Source organism: Schistocerca cancellata, chromosome 7, assembly GCF_023864275.1.
Source record: "Schistocerca cancellata isolate TAMUIC-IGC-003103 chromosome 7, iqSchCanc2.1, whole genome shotgun sequence".
Classification (NCBI taxonomy): Eukaryota; Metazoa; Arthropoda; class Insecta; order Orthoptera; family Acrididae; genus Schistocerca; species Schistocerca cancellata.
Window position 1 is genome coordinate 299,799,219 of NC_064632.1, and position 15,350 is coordinate 299,814,568.

At 41.5% G+C, this 15,350-nt stretch overlaps 1 protein-coding gene across 4 annotated transcripts in view; it reads right to left on the reverse strand.

Moving 5' to 3' along the window:
* Positions 1-1,561: 1,561 nt before the first annotated feature.
* LOC126092021 (mannosylglucosyl-3-phosphoglycerate phosphatase) overlaps positions 1,562-15,350 on the reverse strand; it is a 202,693-nt gene continuing 188,904 nt past the window's right edge. For all 4 annotated transcript variants that reach the window (XM_049907410.1, XM_049907408.1, XM_049907409.1 and 1 more), the window contains one exon: positions 1,562-3,415. In XM_049907410.1, coding sequence (XP_049763367.1) covers positions 3,311-3,415 — 105 coding nt within the window. In that variant the 3' untranslated portion in view covers positions 1,562-3,310. The remainder of the gene's footprint in view (positions 3,416-15,350) is intronic.

Genomic DNA, 15,350 nt, shown 5'->3' on the forward strand with positions numbered 1-15,350 from the left:
TTTCTCAAACATCTGCACATTACACAGACTGCTTCTTGTTTGGTGGAGTACAGAAGAACTCTCAGAATGTCTTTTTTGTCTGTCAAGGAGGACATGAAACTATGACTGTTCTCTCACACAAGCGAGTGAAGTTTGGTCATCTGTCACCCCCGTTTCTAATGGCCATGTTAACAATACGGGAATGCAGAACTTACAATACACTCTGCAGATACCGACATCTAATGTAACATAATGGAGCCCATGTGTGTAAAAACATACTGTAACAGTAATGATGTGTAACAAATCAAAGTTACTGATGGATCTGTTGCTAAATAATGATTACAATGGGGATTATTTGTTTATCACCTGACCTACAAACAATAATGTTGGAAAAGTGGTTGGAGAACAGTTGGAAATACACCAGAAGAAAAATCTTACTGGAAGAAGAATGACGTTGCTGGGACATATCCTACAGTGTTTCAGGATTAATTAAATTGCTCATAGGGCAAGAAAGCTGCAAAGTCTGAATATGTAATAGTGTTTATTGGGGATATTTATCATACACTATATAAAAGAGATAAGTAGAGGAAATTAAGATACGTCACTATACACTGCTGTTTGTTTGGAGAAAGAGACAATTAGGAAGTTCAGAATTTGGTATTGTGTTAAGAGTGGGATATGCTGAAGTAAGGAAAAACACAGACCGAAATGAATCTGAAATATGTACTTTACTTTATGTTTGTTTGTTTGTCTTCTGGTGTTACTCTACTCTAGTTATTATTTTTGGTCACTAGCAAGGCATTCTTCTTATATTGAATAATATTACATTAGCTCGCATTTCTCTTTCATACTCTGAATTAAGATGTTAAAATCGTATTAGAAGAATATTTTTATTGGGTTGTCACATATCATCTCCTCTAGACATAATGTTAAGCTCTCATATTAAATTATGGCTTAATGATACCCGTAATACAAGAAATTAATATGTATACAGTATATGCTGGAAATAGTTATAATGGAAGCCTGTAGAAAGAAATGGAGATCTGCAAAACAAAGAAATAACACATCAAAGAATGGAAAATTTGAGAACATAGCATGCTTTTAATGTGTTTGTTTTAAGTTACTTATGAGAATTTACACTGAAAAGTGAAACAGTGACAAAAATTAAAAGTAACTTCGGAAAAAAAAAATAAAAATAAAAGAAAAAAATAATAATAATAAAAATTAATACTAGTAACAGAGACAGATAAAATAATAATAATAATAATAATAGTAAAACAATGTTCCTGGATTCATTCTTGTCTATTAATTTATATTCATGAAAGGCCAAAGCTATATTTCCAATCGTCATTTTTAGAATGACATTTACTCGAGCACTATGCAGTACATACAAGGCAAATGCAAACTGCATGTTCTCGGATTTAATTTTGAAAAGGAGAGAGAAAAAAAATTACAATAAATAAACAAACTTAATGATGCGAAGAAAATAAAGTTGTTACGACTGCTAATTGGGTGGGGGGGGGGGGGGGGGGGGGGGAGGCACGTGAACTAATAAATAGAGTAAAATTACTATTTTTCTCATTATACAGAGGGCTCTCTTAAGCATGTTTGGACGCACGAAACACAGATTTATGTGCTTAGGCTTCTGCTATTATATAGAAAGAGAATTCTTTTTATAATAGCTTCTCCTACAATAAAATAATAAGAGTAAGCTACCAGCTTATACAACAATTAATGTTCCATGTATTTTTGTGAGGTTTTAAAAACGAGTAACATGTAAACAATGCAAATTTAGGACACCCAAAAAGCTGTTTTGAAATATATTTCAGTTTCAATAAGTGAGAGGAAAACTTGTGACCACCAGCAAATGAAATTGTTTTCTCCAAGTGAGATGCTTCCAGAATAGCGTCCTATAAGTGATCACTTCAAAGATAAGAAATTTCTTACATTGTTAATAATGAGCAAGAATTCCTCAAACAGGACAAGACACAATGATGACTGTGCATGTCTGGACTACATTAAAAGCTGCAATAAACAGCAAGTATAATTGTCACTACTTTTTAATGTATTCATTACTGCACTGTATTACTACAACAGTACATATGTTTTGATATTATTAACAGAAAGTTACAAAAAATGGACGGAGACACATTACAAGACTGCAGACCATCATTTTATATTCTTTAATAAGCCTGTAACATGGCTCTTGCATTTAAAATTCTAACACTGTGCAAAAACTGCAATCAACGTAAAGTATGTACTGAGGGCACAGGGTGTGTGTATGTGTCATGATAAGCTTTAAAGAAGATATGCAGTGAAAAGATGACACAAAAAATGAAGTATGGGATATTACTAAAATCACAAGAATTCAAGTACAAAATATAATGTTTGCTACCAACAAATATCATGATAATTTTTATCTATACAGAAAAAGTTTTTTTTTCACTGAGTCCTGTATTGTTTCACATGGCATACTCTGCACTTTAATTGAAATGAAACATGAAATTAAATTTTTTGAGAAAAATTCTCAGCTACTATCACTAAAATATAATGAGAAAAAATCAAATATAATTATAATTTTTTTATATACCATATTTTGTTACAAGGAAAACAAACAATTATTTAAGAGTAATATTTGACATCAGAAATCTAAATCCCAAGAATTGTCTTTGGAAGGTATAAATATATTTTGTACTGTTACCACTGTGCTTTACATGTATGTTCCAAATTGCAAAAGCAAATTGAAATTAAAATTCAATATAGGTCTATGCACAAGCAAATGGGTCACAATTTTGTTTTTTTCTCACATTTTAGACTCTCTAAGTACTATTAAATAAATATAAAATATTTCTTGTTTGTACACATTATTTACATTTAATAAATTAAAAGTGATAAAATAAAAGAATCAGTGATAATAATATAATTATGGCAATTTCTGGCACTTAGGATTTCAAGTGCAAGATTTTTGTACAAGAATATTGGTAAACATTAGCATAATTTGACAATTTAATGTACGATTATAACACACAGCACCATCAGTTACCTAGAAAATGTTTCAAAAACTGAAGTTTGAAACAAAATCCATCTAGTTTAAGGAGGTAGTCAAATAGATAATAAAATTAAAATTATATAAAATATTGTACATCCTATACATTGAGTATTACCAGTGGTACCACATATACTGTGTACAAAAGAAGGAAAAAGATACCGAGTCCAACAGTAAATGTGCAATACGTCCACAGCCATTGTCATTTATTTAATTCTCCTCTGTATTAAAATTTATAGTAAATCACATACTGAACTAACATGTCTTTAAGTATTTGTATATAAACTACGACTGATCAATGCTTCCCTGAGGTGAACATTCATCTTCTACTTCTGGGATTACAGAGTCTTCCTCGAGCCTCTTCCGCTCCAATAATAGTTCCTGGCGCTTCTACAAAAGCATAAGACAAAAATCGCAATTTATTTAAAATCTCAGTAAAAATTCTATACAGTAACAGAAGCTGCACAATTTAATAAGCTAATAGTTACCAACAGCACCTCCAACTCCCAGCAACAATAGGCAATCACATGTTTATGTGAAAAGATAAAGTTTAAAGATGCTTGACTTTTCCATGTTGTTTCTTTCATCCATTGGCAATTCATGATTTTCCAGGCCCTATGAATCTTGAAATTCATTGTCTTTTTTTTCTCACCAGAGCTATTGTTAGTCTATTAGAATTTAAAAATTTTCAGTAAAAATAAACATCTGAAGAGATGGGCAGACGAAATTGCTAACTCTCAATTTTGTAAGCATGAGCATGAGTACACTATTACGTGTTATATATTTTCAATTTTGCCAAATACTGTATTATATTCATGTTCTTGCCTCTGAATTTAAACAAACAAATAATATCCAATAACTCAAACTGACGCTTGTTGGACTAGCACTTTCTTCTATCTACCTCTTCAGTTTTTAGGATAAGCCAATCAATCATTTAGAATGTAGTACAATCATTTGCCATTGTAGACATTCAAGATTTAATTCCAACCTAAAGCTTTAAAGGTATAACTAGAACACTATTCAGTGAACAACTGAATGTTGTTCTGGTTTGAAGTAGCTCTGCATCCTAGTCTCTCTTTTGCATGCCTTTTACACCTGTGCATAACTAATACATCCAACATACATTTGAACCTGATTACTATAGTCAAACTTTGATCTCCATCTACAATTTTTAGCCCCCACAGTTCTCCTATTACCGATTTAACTATTCCTTGATCTCTCAGGATGTGGCCTGTCAACTGACCACCTTCTTCTGTCAAGTTGTGCCATAAATTTCATTCATCCCCAAACTTACTTAGTAACTCAACATCAGTTACTTGACCTATGCATAAAATCTTCAACATTCTTCTGTAGCACCAAACTTCAACTTCTGTTCTTTTTTTATCTCAATTGTTTATCATCCTGCTGCACTAGTGTCAGTCCTAGTCAAGGGAAAGGGAAATTTTATCAAAATTCAATGAGGGTGCAGTTGGGCGATGAAATCTAGAGCCGCTGGCAGAGTATGGTAACAGTCAACAGCCAGCAGGTCAGGCAAGGTAAACATGGCACTCGCGGGTGCGGAGCTGCAACAGCGGTATTGCACGCATGATTTGTTTTAACTGGAGCAACAACGAGGCAGGTAACTGCAGCGTTGCTTTGAGTTATTGCGATGTATGAGGCGAGGCACTACGCCAGAGCCAAGAGTGGTGATTAGTAAGTGGCAGATGTGTGGGAATTTATCCTTGCTGAAGTTTCTGACACTACGGCAGAAGCGAGGGAAAAGCTAGTATAAGTAGGTGAGCAATTTTAGCTTGGGTCAAAGTGTGTCTGGTCAGTCGAGCATCAGGACAGACCTGTGCTGGTCTTCGCTTACAGGAGCCAGTCTGGCAGCAATGTTATAAGTATTCTGCATAAACTTGTATTCTGTTTTCTATGTACTTGTTCAGGCTGTATTCTGCCTCCGGGGCCGCAACACTGGGGTGGGACGGAACGGCAGCCTGGAACTTGGAGATTGCATGGCCTGCCTGAAAGAGGGCAGTGACAGTGGTCTGCAGTGGGTCCAGAGCGGCTCAGTTTCACTCGGGTCTGCAGGCCACGTTCGTTTCCCACCCGGCACACCGGGGTCCAGGCGAGGCATATGCTGCGGGAGGCACAGCAGTACTGCAACAGGCCAGAGACGGTGGCGCGTGTTGCCATCCGGCAAGCACCACTAGCGGCAAGTTGCAGCACAGTATCCAGGAGGGCGTGGGTTCAAGTCCAGTCCTACCCTGGGAGCAGCAGCGGCCCAGGGGCCACATGTGACTAGTACACCCACCTTCATCCCGTGGTCAGACAGAGCTGGCCAAACGGGGCGGAGGGCGGTGAGGTCCAGGGGGTTGGGTTGGGTTGTTTTGGGGGAGGAGACCAAACTGCGAGGTCATCGGTCTCATCGGAATAAGGAAGGATAGCTAAGGAAGTCGGCCATGCCCTTTTCAAAGGAACCGTCCCAACATTTGCCTGAAGAGATTTAGGGAAATCATGGAAAACCTAAATCAGGATGGCCGGACGTGGATTTGAATCGTCGTCCTTCCGAATGTTAGTTCAGTGTGCTAACCACTGCACCACCTCACTCAGTCAAGGTCCAAGGACTGAAGCAGTCTCCGGAATTGTGGACAGTGGAGCAGCACCAGACCCAACACCCTGGCGGGTGGCGACCAAGGGAGCATGGGCTACTTCCATCAGTGGGCGGCCTTGATGATGGCAGAAGTGGCGTCAGCATACCAGGAGTTTGCTGAGCCGGCTGGAAACGCGGGACAGCGTGGCCGGCATGCTGACATTACGCTTCACCCATCGAGTACTGTCAATTAGCTGAATAAATGAATGTTACAGAATACTGCTGTATCACTCTGCACTGCGACTCAACGCTCTTGAAGTTGCTCGGCCTCCTGACAAAATATGGCACGGTGGGTCCCGGCTTCAGCTCTGCCATCTGGAGTCCCGGATTTGACACACCGACCCCACAACAGTGGTGTCGGAAGTGATGCCGGTTAGAACGCTGGTACCAGATTTCCACTCCCACATCTTATGTCAAGCAAGTAGCATTGAGGTGTGCCTGTGTGGAGGGGTAATTGAGGTGTTTGGTTGCATTCGTGACTGTTGGTCTTGCACTTCTTGTTACGTCTTGTTGTTCGGGATGTGTTCGTCCTTACCAGTATAGGGATGAAAGCAGGACTGTTCACCTGCACATGAGCACGATGTGGAGGGGTGAGTGACATTTGATTTATGGTTTATGTGTCATTCTTCTGATAATTAGGATGGAATTTTTAAAGGTGTCTTTTGTAGGACCGGAGGGGACTGTAGATTTATCTGGATTCAGGGGAAATGAGAGACATAGCGCCTAAGCGATTTAATTGTTGTAACCTGTCAGGCCACGGTTTACCGTGTACAATGTGGGTTCCAAAGAATTGTTTTATTTGTACGAGATTTGGTCATTTTGCGCGCAATTGTTCAGAATGTAGATAGGTGATGATTCGCCACAAGAACTAGAAAAATATGAAGAATTAGCAGGGAGATTTGAGGCACTGCGAGTAGGGGAAGGGACGTCAGGTGAAAGTAAATTACGGGTTGTGGAGTGTCACAGACCATTTGACCCAGCAATCGCGGCATTGATTAATCCCTTTTCGGGCAAAGCAACGGAGGATGTGTCGGTATTCCTTAATGACATTATCACAATGGCTGAGGCCAGTGGGTGGTCAGATGTTGTAATGTTGAGAGTGGCAAAGTTACGCTTGATAGGGGATGCTAAGTCGTACATATTGTATCATGAAACGTTGAACAATGTGGGGACATTCTTGGAGCTTGAGGTTGGGTTACGCCAGAGGTACCAAAAACAGAATAGTACCAGGTTTTTTCGTGAAAAATTAAGTGCATTAGTTATGAGGAGCAATGAGACTGTGGAGGTTTTCTCAGACAGGATTCGAAAACTGAAAGCACAAACGTTCGAACTGTCACAGAATGGGGAGACTAATAGAGTGCTGTTACAAGAGGCCGAGAACAGGGCATCAGATGTGTTTTTGCGGGGGTACAGCCAGAGATGTCACGTCAGGTGAGAATGGAGAATCCCAGTGATCTTGTGACGGCTCTAAGGATTGCCGCATACTTAGAGGAGGTAGATTATGCAACGAAGCAAAGGGTGAAGCATAGAGTTCTGGCAGCGGAAATTAAGAGTTTTGGTTGTGGCCAGGTAGGGCACATTAGGAGGCAATGTCAGCGTTAGTTGCGGTGTTACTCATGAGGGAAAATGGATCACCGGCAGTGAACTGCAGGAGTAAAAGTGGGGGGGGAACCTCGACAGCAGCAGCCGTTAAATGAGAACGGGATTGTTTCAACCATCGGAGGGCAGTACCGGTCAAATTAGGTAATGAGCTTGTAGGTGCACAGACGGAATGCTGCTTATTAGGCTTGGTGAACAGGAGGGAACAAAGGTTTCTGGTTGACACAGGGGCACAAGTGTCTGTTATTAGTCTGGACCTGGTTAGCAGGAGAAGGCTTCAGCCACTATGTTATAGGTTACATGGGGTGAAAGATAATAAAGTGGAGTCATTGGTATGATGGTACTTCAATTCGTGATCACAGGAACCAAGTTTAGTGAACAGGTAGAGGTGTTACCATGTGTGGGTGAGGGATATTCGGTGATTCTCAGACTGGACTTCCTTGACAAACATCGTGCAAGGATAGATCTTTGGCAACAAACAGTGGAACAATGTTTTGCATGGGGGATTCGGTTGCAAATGGACAAATGTCACAAGGCGCACTTAACATGAAGGTGAAGCCAGCTAAACTGCGAACGGATTCATTAAAGATCGATCAGCAGGATAAAATACTGGCAGGTACAGGGAAGGTAGTTTGGGTTTCGATAAATACAAACTTACCAAAGCATACGTTGTACATGATGGAGCCACTCTCGAGTGATGAGGAGTTGGATAATGCACACTATTTTGTGCAGAGGAGTTTAGCTCATGCAAGTTATGTGGAAGGAGATTATAGAGTTCCAGTGAGTACAGATAACTGCAGCAGAGTGGATTTTAGCTTGTCGAAAGGGTTGTTATTGGCCACGTTGGGGGTTTTCGATGAAGACGACCTAATAGGGAGGATTTAGAGGTGAGCTGTAAGCAAAACGTTGATGCAGCACAATTAAGGGGAAAATTATAGCATTTGCAGGGAGACGACAGGGTCGCGTTGGAGGAAATTTTATTGACATTTAGCGATTTATTCGCAACAGAGGGTAGGTTACCAGCAACACCAATTACAAAGCATCACATACCAATGGAGGATAATACACCAGCATTTAGGAAACCATATAGGATAGCACGTCATATGCAACCGCTACTAGAGGAGTTTGTAGAACAACAACTACGAGATGGAATCATAGAGCATAACGATAGTCCATATTCAAGCAATGTAGTTCTCGTACCTAAGAAGTTGGTGTATGGTGCAAGGAAATATCGGTTTTGGTGTGATTATAGGTTTCTGAATGCGAAAATCATTTCGGATGCGTATCTGATTCCGAATAGCACGGACACATGGGACAATCTGGGGCAGCAATGTAAGTATTTTATACAATGGATTTATGGAGTGGATACCATCAGTTGGAAGTAGTGCCAGAGGATAGGGCAAAGGCAGCTTTTACTGTTCCTGGGGGACACTATCAATATATACGTATGCCATTCGGGTTGAAGAATGCACCAGCAACTTTTCAGCAATTATTAGATGGAATTTTAAGGGGACTGAAACCAAAGACGTATATGGTTTACCTAAATGACATTATAGTATTTTCAAAGGATATACTAGAACATGTATCATGTTTAAGAGAAGTCTTTAAAAGAGTGCAGTCGGCACGGTTAACATTAAATTTAGGAAAATGTAATTTTGCGTACATGCATGTCAAATATTTAGGTCTTGTAATAGTGAACAAGGAGTTCAAACTGATCCTCGGTTACCAGAGGCAGTTCAAAATTTTCTGACACCACGTACAATGAAGCAATTACAATCGTATATTGGATTATGTTCATATTATCGTAAATTTGTATAGGATTTTGCTAAAATAGCCGAGCCAACAAAGATTTTAAAAAAAGGGGTTAAATTTCAATGAACGGAGGAATGTCAGGGACGGAGGAATGTCAGGAAGCTTTTAATGGATTAAAGATGAGATTAGTTTCTGGACCGGTATTGGTGTTTCCGAATTTAGAAGACGACTTCATCTTTTCATGTGATGCTTCAAATGGCGCAGTAGGATGTATTTTGGGGCAAATGGTGAATGGACAGGAGCATCCGGTGGCGTATGCTTCTAGACAGTTAAATAGGCAGAGCGGAATTATTCCACAATGGAAAAGGAGATGTTGGCTGTAATATAGGAGTAACTTATTTTCGTTGTTACCTTTATGGTAGCAAGTTTAAGGTCATGATGGATCATGCAGCATTAAGATGGTTACTGGGACTCAAGGATCCTTCTAGTCGGTTAACACGGTGGGCTCTAGAATTAACTGAATTTGACTTTGAAGTAATTCATAAGCCAGGGAAGAAACACGGGAAGGCAGGTGTGTTATGTCGCAAATTAGACGTATTAGAAGTAATGGGTAAGAGTGTCGCGGAATGGCAAAGGGCACAAGCAGAAGATGAGGACTGCCAGGGTTTTAGAACTCAACCACATTTCATTGTGGAGGGAAATTTGTTGTTTAGAGTTACCAGGTGCAGACCACGGGTAGTGGTACCAGAGTTAGAGAGAGGAAGTCTTAAAGCAGGCCCCTGATCATGTGCTTTCAGGGCATGGTGGTCATCAAGCAACAGGAAGACGAGTAGCTGAATTATTTTGGTGGTGCACTCGGAGAAGGGATGCGGAACAATATGTAGCAAATTATGTGCTGTGTGCACAGTGTGCAGATGTGACGCATGCAAGAATTCCATTGCAGCGGTTACCAGAGGCTTTGAAACCATTCAAGTTTATCGGGCTAGACATTTGCGGGCCAAACAACAAAACACTGGTAGGGAATTGTTATGTTTTAACTATAATTGATCATTTTTCATGGTTTCTAGCCATGGTTGTAATACCAGACCAACAGGCAAGTACGATAGCATGAGCTTTAGTCAATAACTGGTTATTGAAGTTTGGGGTGCCTGATACCATGATCAAGGAACGAACTTCATGTCTAAATTAATGTCACAGTTGTGTCATCTATTGAGAATTAAAAAACTACAGACCAATCCATTTCATCCGCAGGCGAATGGGAGAACAGAGCAAGTACATAGGACAATTTCGAAAATGCTAATTGGGACGTTTATCTTCCATACAAGGTATCGAGTTATAACACTAAAATACATTTGGGGATCAGAATATCACCATTCGAGATGGCCTATGGAAGAAAGATGCCATCACCATTTGACGTTCTATGTCCGAAATCAGGAGCTAAAGGGGAAGCAGTGAGGGAATTTGCATGAACAATATGGGAAGTCTGGAAGAGGGTACAGAAGGCCAATATGAAAGTGTTAGAGAGGCAGGAAGAACCGAATAAGTGGTTGGGACCTTTAGCACAGTATAGGGTAGGTCAATGGGTATTAATCATGAATCCATATACACCTAAGGGAAAGACGAAAAAGTTCTTGACAAAGTACCACGGACCATATCAGGTCGTGGAGATGAGTTCGCCTGTGAATGTTAAAGTGCAGCTGCCAACAAAAACATCCATTATCCACGTGAGTAGAGTAAAGCCTTTTAAAGGAATGGTGGCTGGATTACCTCAATTACAAGGAAGTGGCTCGATTGCAGAGGCTAGGCAAAGCAAATGGAAGAAGGAGGTCTCAGGGGAAGGACAACAGCAGATGCATAACATTCCATATACGTTATGGTCATGGAGGGAGTAAATTATTGTATGTGTAATATTTTATGGCATGTTTACATTTTGTGTTTTAGTATCAAGGGATAATTTGCATTTTGTTTTTTGTGTGTGGGTTTTCGTTTTCTCTCTCTTTTTCTCACGTTTTCGTGGGTCCAATAATAACTGCATTTTTCTTGTTTGTTGTTTTAGTTTTATGGGGGAGACAATTACTTTTTCTTTTCCAGAGAATTCGATAGGGGCAGAGTGAACTGCCGGGAATTTTTGAGGATGTCGTACGATGTTGTAATATCTTGTAGTGGAAAACGGGTGGTACAGGCATGTTTCGTTCCTTTTCTTCGCAGGGTCAGAACATATGTGGATATGCTGGGTGATAGCTATGGGGATGCTGATCTATGGTCACAACAGTGGAGATGGACATCAACAGATAATGATCCAGACCTTGCAGTCAAGGGTACTGTATTCACGGCAGCCAGATATATTAGTAACAAGTCAAAAGTGGTCACCACGAACAGCAATAGAGCTATGGAAGATCAGGAATGAAGTACAAAAATTACACAAATCATTCTCAGAATTGTATACCGAAGGGAGGGGAAGGGGGGGGGGAGGGGGAAGGAATCACATATTTAAAAATGTACAAGGGGAGTATCAAGAATTACAGTTGCCTTATAGTAAACTCAGGGTGCAGTTGTCTCGTATAGTGGAGAGTGTGCCACAGGCGGTAATTAGGAACAAGAGGGGATGGATAAATGCAGGGGGATAGATACTGAAAATAGTATTCGGTACAGCAGATGACAATGATGTCCGAGCATTGAATCAATCAGTAATGCAGGTGTAGCAAGCGGTCAGTGAGGTTAGAGGAACCATAGAGTGGCATGCAACATGCTTGTCAAGCCTAGAAACGAGGGTCTTGAATAACACCAAGCTCATACGAACCTTAGTGGAGGATTTTTCCAGAATGAGATTTTCACTCTGCAGCGGAGTGTGCGCTGATATGAAACTTCCTGGAAGATTAAAACTGTGTTCGAGTCTCGGTCGGGCACACAGTTTTAATCTTCCAGGAAGTTTCTTAGTGGAGGAGTTGACTCGATATGTGGGAGAGACACAGGAAATTATAAATAGTGATTTAGAGATACTGCAGAAATGATTGAACATATTGGATGGTAAGTTGTCTGTTGCCTGATTGCTCAGGACATTAGCAGACTAATTAAGTGATGCACGTACAGAGGTTACGATGTTACAGGGATCAGTTTATCATGCAGTAAACAGGCATCTTAGTCCAGTGTCAATCTCGCCAGACGATCTTTAAAGAGGATTACAATTAGCAAAGAGACAATTCCCACCAGATATAGAGCATGTAGTGGAGGTATCATAGACCGCTATACCAATATTCTTCTGTGTATCGTTGGTACAGGTGAGGACAGATGGGGACAAGTTTACATCAATGTCAATTTTCCAGTAGTCGGAATTGACTCACATTATGAGTGTTACACTATTCATCCATACCTAGTGAAATGAAAGGAGATCAGTAAATGGATGCAGATTAGGACGCGAGACGTACTTTTTATTTTGGCAAACACAGAAGCTCACAGAGTACTACCATTGTCAGAGTTGGAGCATTGTACACAAGGACGAGTGACGATTTGCCCTAATTGACCAGTTTTTTCAGACAGTAGTACATGCGAAGTTGGATTGTTCCTGGGGATTATGAACGGCTCAGATTGTGAGACAGAGGTGTTATCGACACATTCCTACTTCCAGAAGGTAGGGAGGCATTGGTTATATTCGGTATTTACAACGATATGGGTGATGGTCACTTGTTATACCAATCAGAGAGCAGATAAAATAAGGAGGTTGCAACTGCGGGAGAGTGGAATAATTATAAATGGTATGGTTTGTGAGATTTTGGGGAGGATTTCCATCTTCCAGCATCACGTACAGGTGAAACAACTTTAATTTTGTCACAGGGAACGTTGTTTTATCCGGAAGGGGTGCTGGAGATATTACCAGTGCAGCATCTGACATATTCGAACTCCACGCAAAACCCAGAGTTTTTTGAAACATTGCATTCCTTTATTAATGCACACGAAGGATCTATCATGGTTATTAAAGTATTGCAACACATTCGAACGTTGCAACAGCATCGGAGCGACAGAATAATGACAGTGAGCATTTCAGCCACAGGGTGTGCTGTTTTTCTATTTTTCTTTAGTATAGCTTTGTGGAGAATGTGGAAACGTGCACCAGTGGAGGAGGTGCCAAGACATCAGTTGCCTACAGCATGAGTAATCAGTGCATAGGTGTAGAGTAAATGTTTTGACATTCTCGATAGTTTTGGTCTGTAGAATGTAAGTTTTGTGAACAAGGTATGTCTATAGGCAGCCACAGGCCACATCTGTTTTATCAGGGAGGTGTGATGTGCTAGTGTCAGTCCTAGTCGAGGGAAAGGGAAATTTTATCAAAATTCAATGAAGGCACAGTTGGGCAATGAAATCTGGAGCTGCTGGCATAGTGTGGTAACAGTCGAAAGCCAGTGGGCCAGGCAAGGTAAAAATGGCACTCGCGGGCACGGAGCTGCAACAGTGGTATTGCATGCATGATTTGTTTTGAGTGGAGAAACAATGAGGCAGGAAACTGCAGTTGCATTAAGTTACTGCAATGTACGAGGCGGGGCACTAGGCCAGAGCCAAGAGTGGCGATTTGTAAGTGGCTGACATGTGAGAATTTATCCCTGCCGTGGTTTCTGTCTCTCTCTGACACTACGTCAGAAGTGAGGGAAAAACCAGCACAACTAGACGGGCAATTTTAGCTTGGGTCAGAGTGTGACAGGCCAGTTGGGAGTCGGGACGGACCTATGCTGGTCTTCGCTTATAGGGGACAGTCTGGCAGCAATGTTATAAGTATTATGCATAAACTTGTATTTTGTTTTCTATGTACTTGTTTGGGCTGTATTCTGCTTCCGGGGACACTACACCGGGATGGGACGGAACGGCAGCCTGAAAGAGGACAGTGACAGCGGTCTGCAGCGGGTCCAGGAGAGGCCCGGTTCCACTTGAGTCTGCGGGCCATGTTCGTTTCCCAACATTTCCCACTTGGCGTACCGGGGTCCGGGCGATGTGTTTGCTGCGGGAGGTGCAGCAGCGCTGCAACAGTGCCAGAGACAGCGGCGGGTGTTGCCATCCGGCAAGCACCACTAGCGGGAAGTTGCAGCACAACGTCCAGGAGGGTGTGGGTTTGAGTCCGGCCCTGTCCTGGGAGCAGCAGCGGCCCGAGGGCCACGGGTGACCAGTACACCCACCTTAATCCCATTGTCGGATAGAACAGGCCAAATGGGGCGGTACGCAGCGAGGTCCAGGGGGTTGGGTTGGGTTTTTTGGGGGAGGAGACCAAACTGCGACGTCATCGGTCTCATCAGATTAGGGAAGGATGGGTAAGGAAGTTGACCGTGCCCTTTTCAAAGGAACCATCCCGACATTTGCCTCAAGAGATTTAGGGAAATCACAGAAAACCTATATCAGGATGGCCGGATGTGGGATTGAACCGTCGTCCTCCTGAATGCGAGTCCAGTGTGCTAACCACTGCGCCACCTTGCTCAGTTGAGGTCCAGGGACTGAAGCAGTCTCTGGAATCATGAGCAAAGGAGTGGTGCCAGTTGCAATGTCCCAGCGGGCGGTGACTGGGAGAGCTCGGCCAACTTCCATTGGCGGGTGACCTTGATGATGACAGAAGCAGCGTCGGCATACCAGGAGTTTGCTGAGCCAGCTGGAATCGCGCGACAGCACGGGTGGCATGCCGACATATCGCTTCACCCATCGAGTACTTTAAATTAGCTGAATAAATAAAGGGTACCGAATACCACTGTATCACTCTGCACTGCCCCTCGACGCTCTTCAACTTGCTCGGCCTCCTGACAAAATATGGCGCGTGGGTCCTGGCTTCAGCTCTGCCATCTGGAGTCCCGGGTTCCACCCCCTGACCATCTATATTTCACCCAAGGCTACACACCAGAGAAGTACCTCTAAAAAGCTCTTCTTGACTCTAATTGAGTAAAATCTGAACTTGATGCAACTACAATTAAAAAAACCAAACAAACAATTCAATTTGACGTCTGTAACACCCAGAAAATACCTTTGAAGGGTTATTTTTGAATGTGCATAACACAGGAGACATTTCTTGTGTAAATAAATTTTCAGCTCACCTACTTCTACACTCTGCAAACTACTGTGAATTACATGGCAGAGATTAGTTCTAAAGTAGTATACATCAGTGTGGGAAAACTTATTGCTTAAATCCCTCTGTATTGAAATTAGTCTGATATTGCTTCTTTGGTGATACATAGGAGGCTGTAGTATATTCATACATACACAGTTAATTCTAGTTCTTGAAACTTCATACAATGACTTTCATGGTATAGGTGATGTTTATCTTCAAGCGTTTTCCACTTCAGGTTTTTCAACGTTTCCATTATGCTCCCCCAT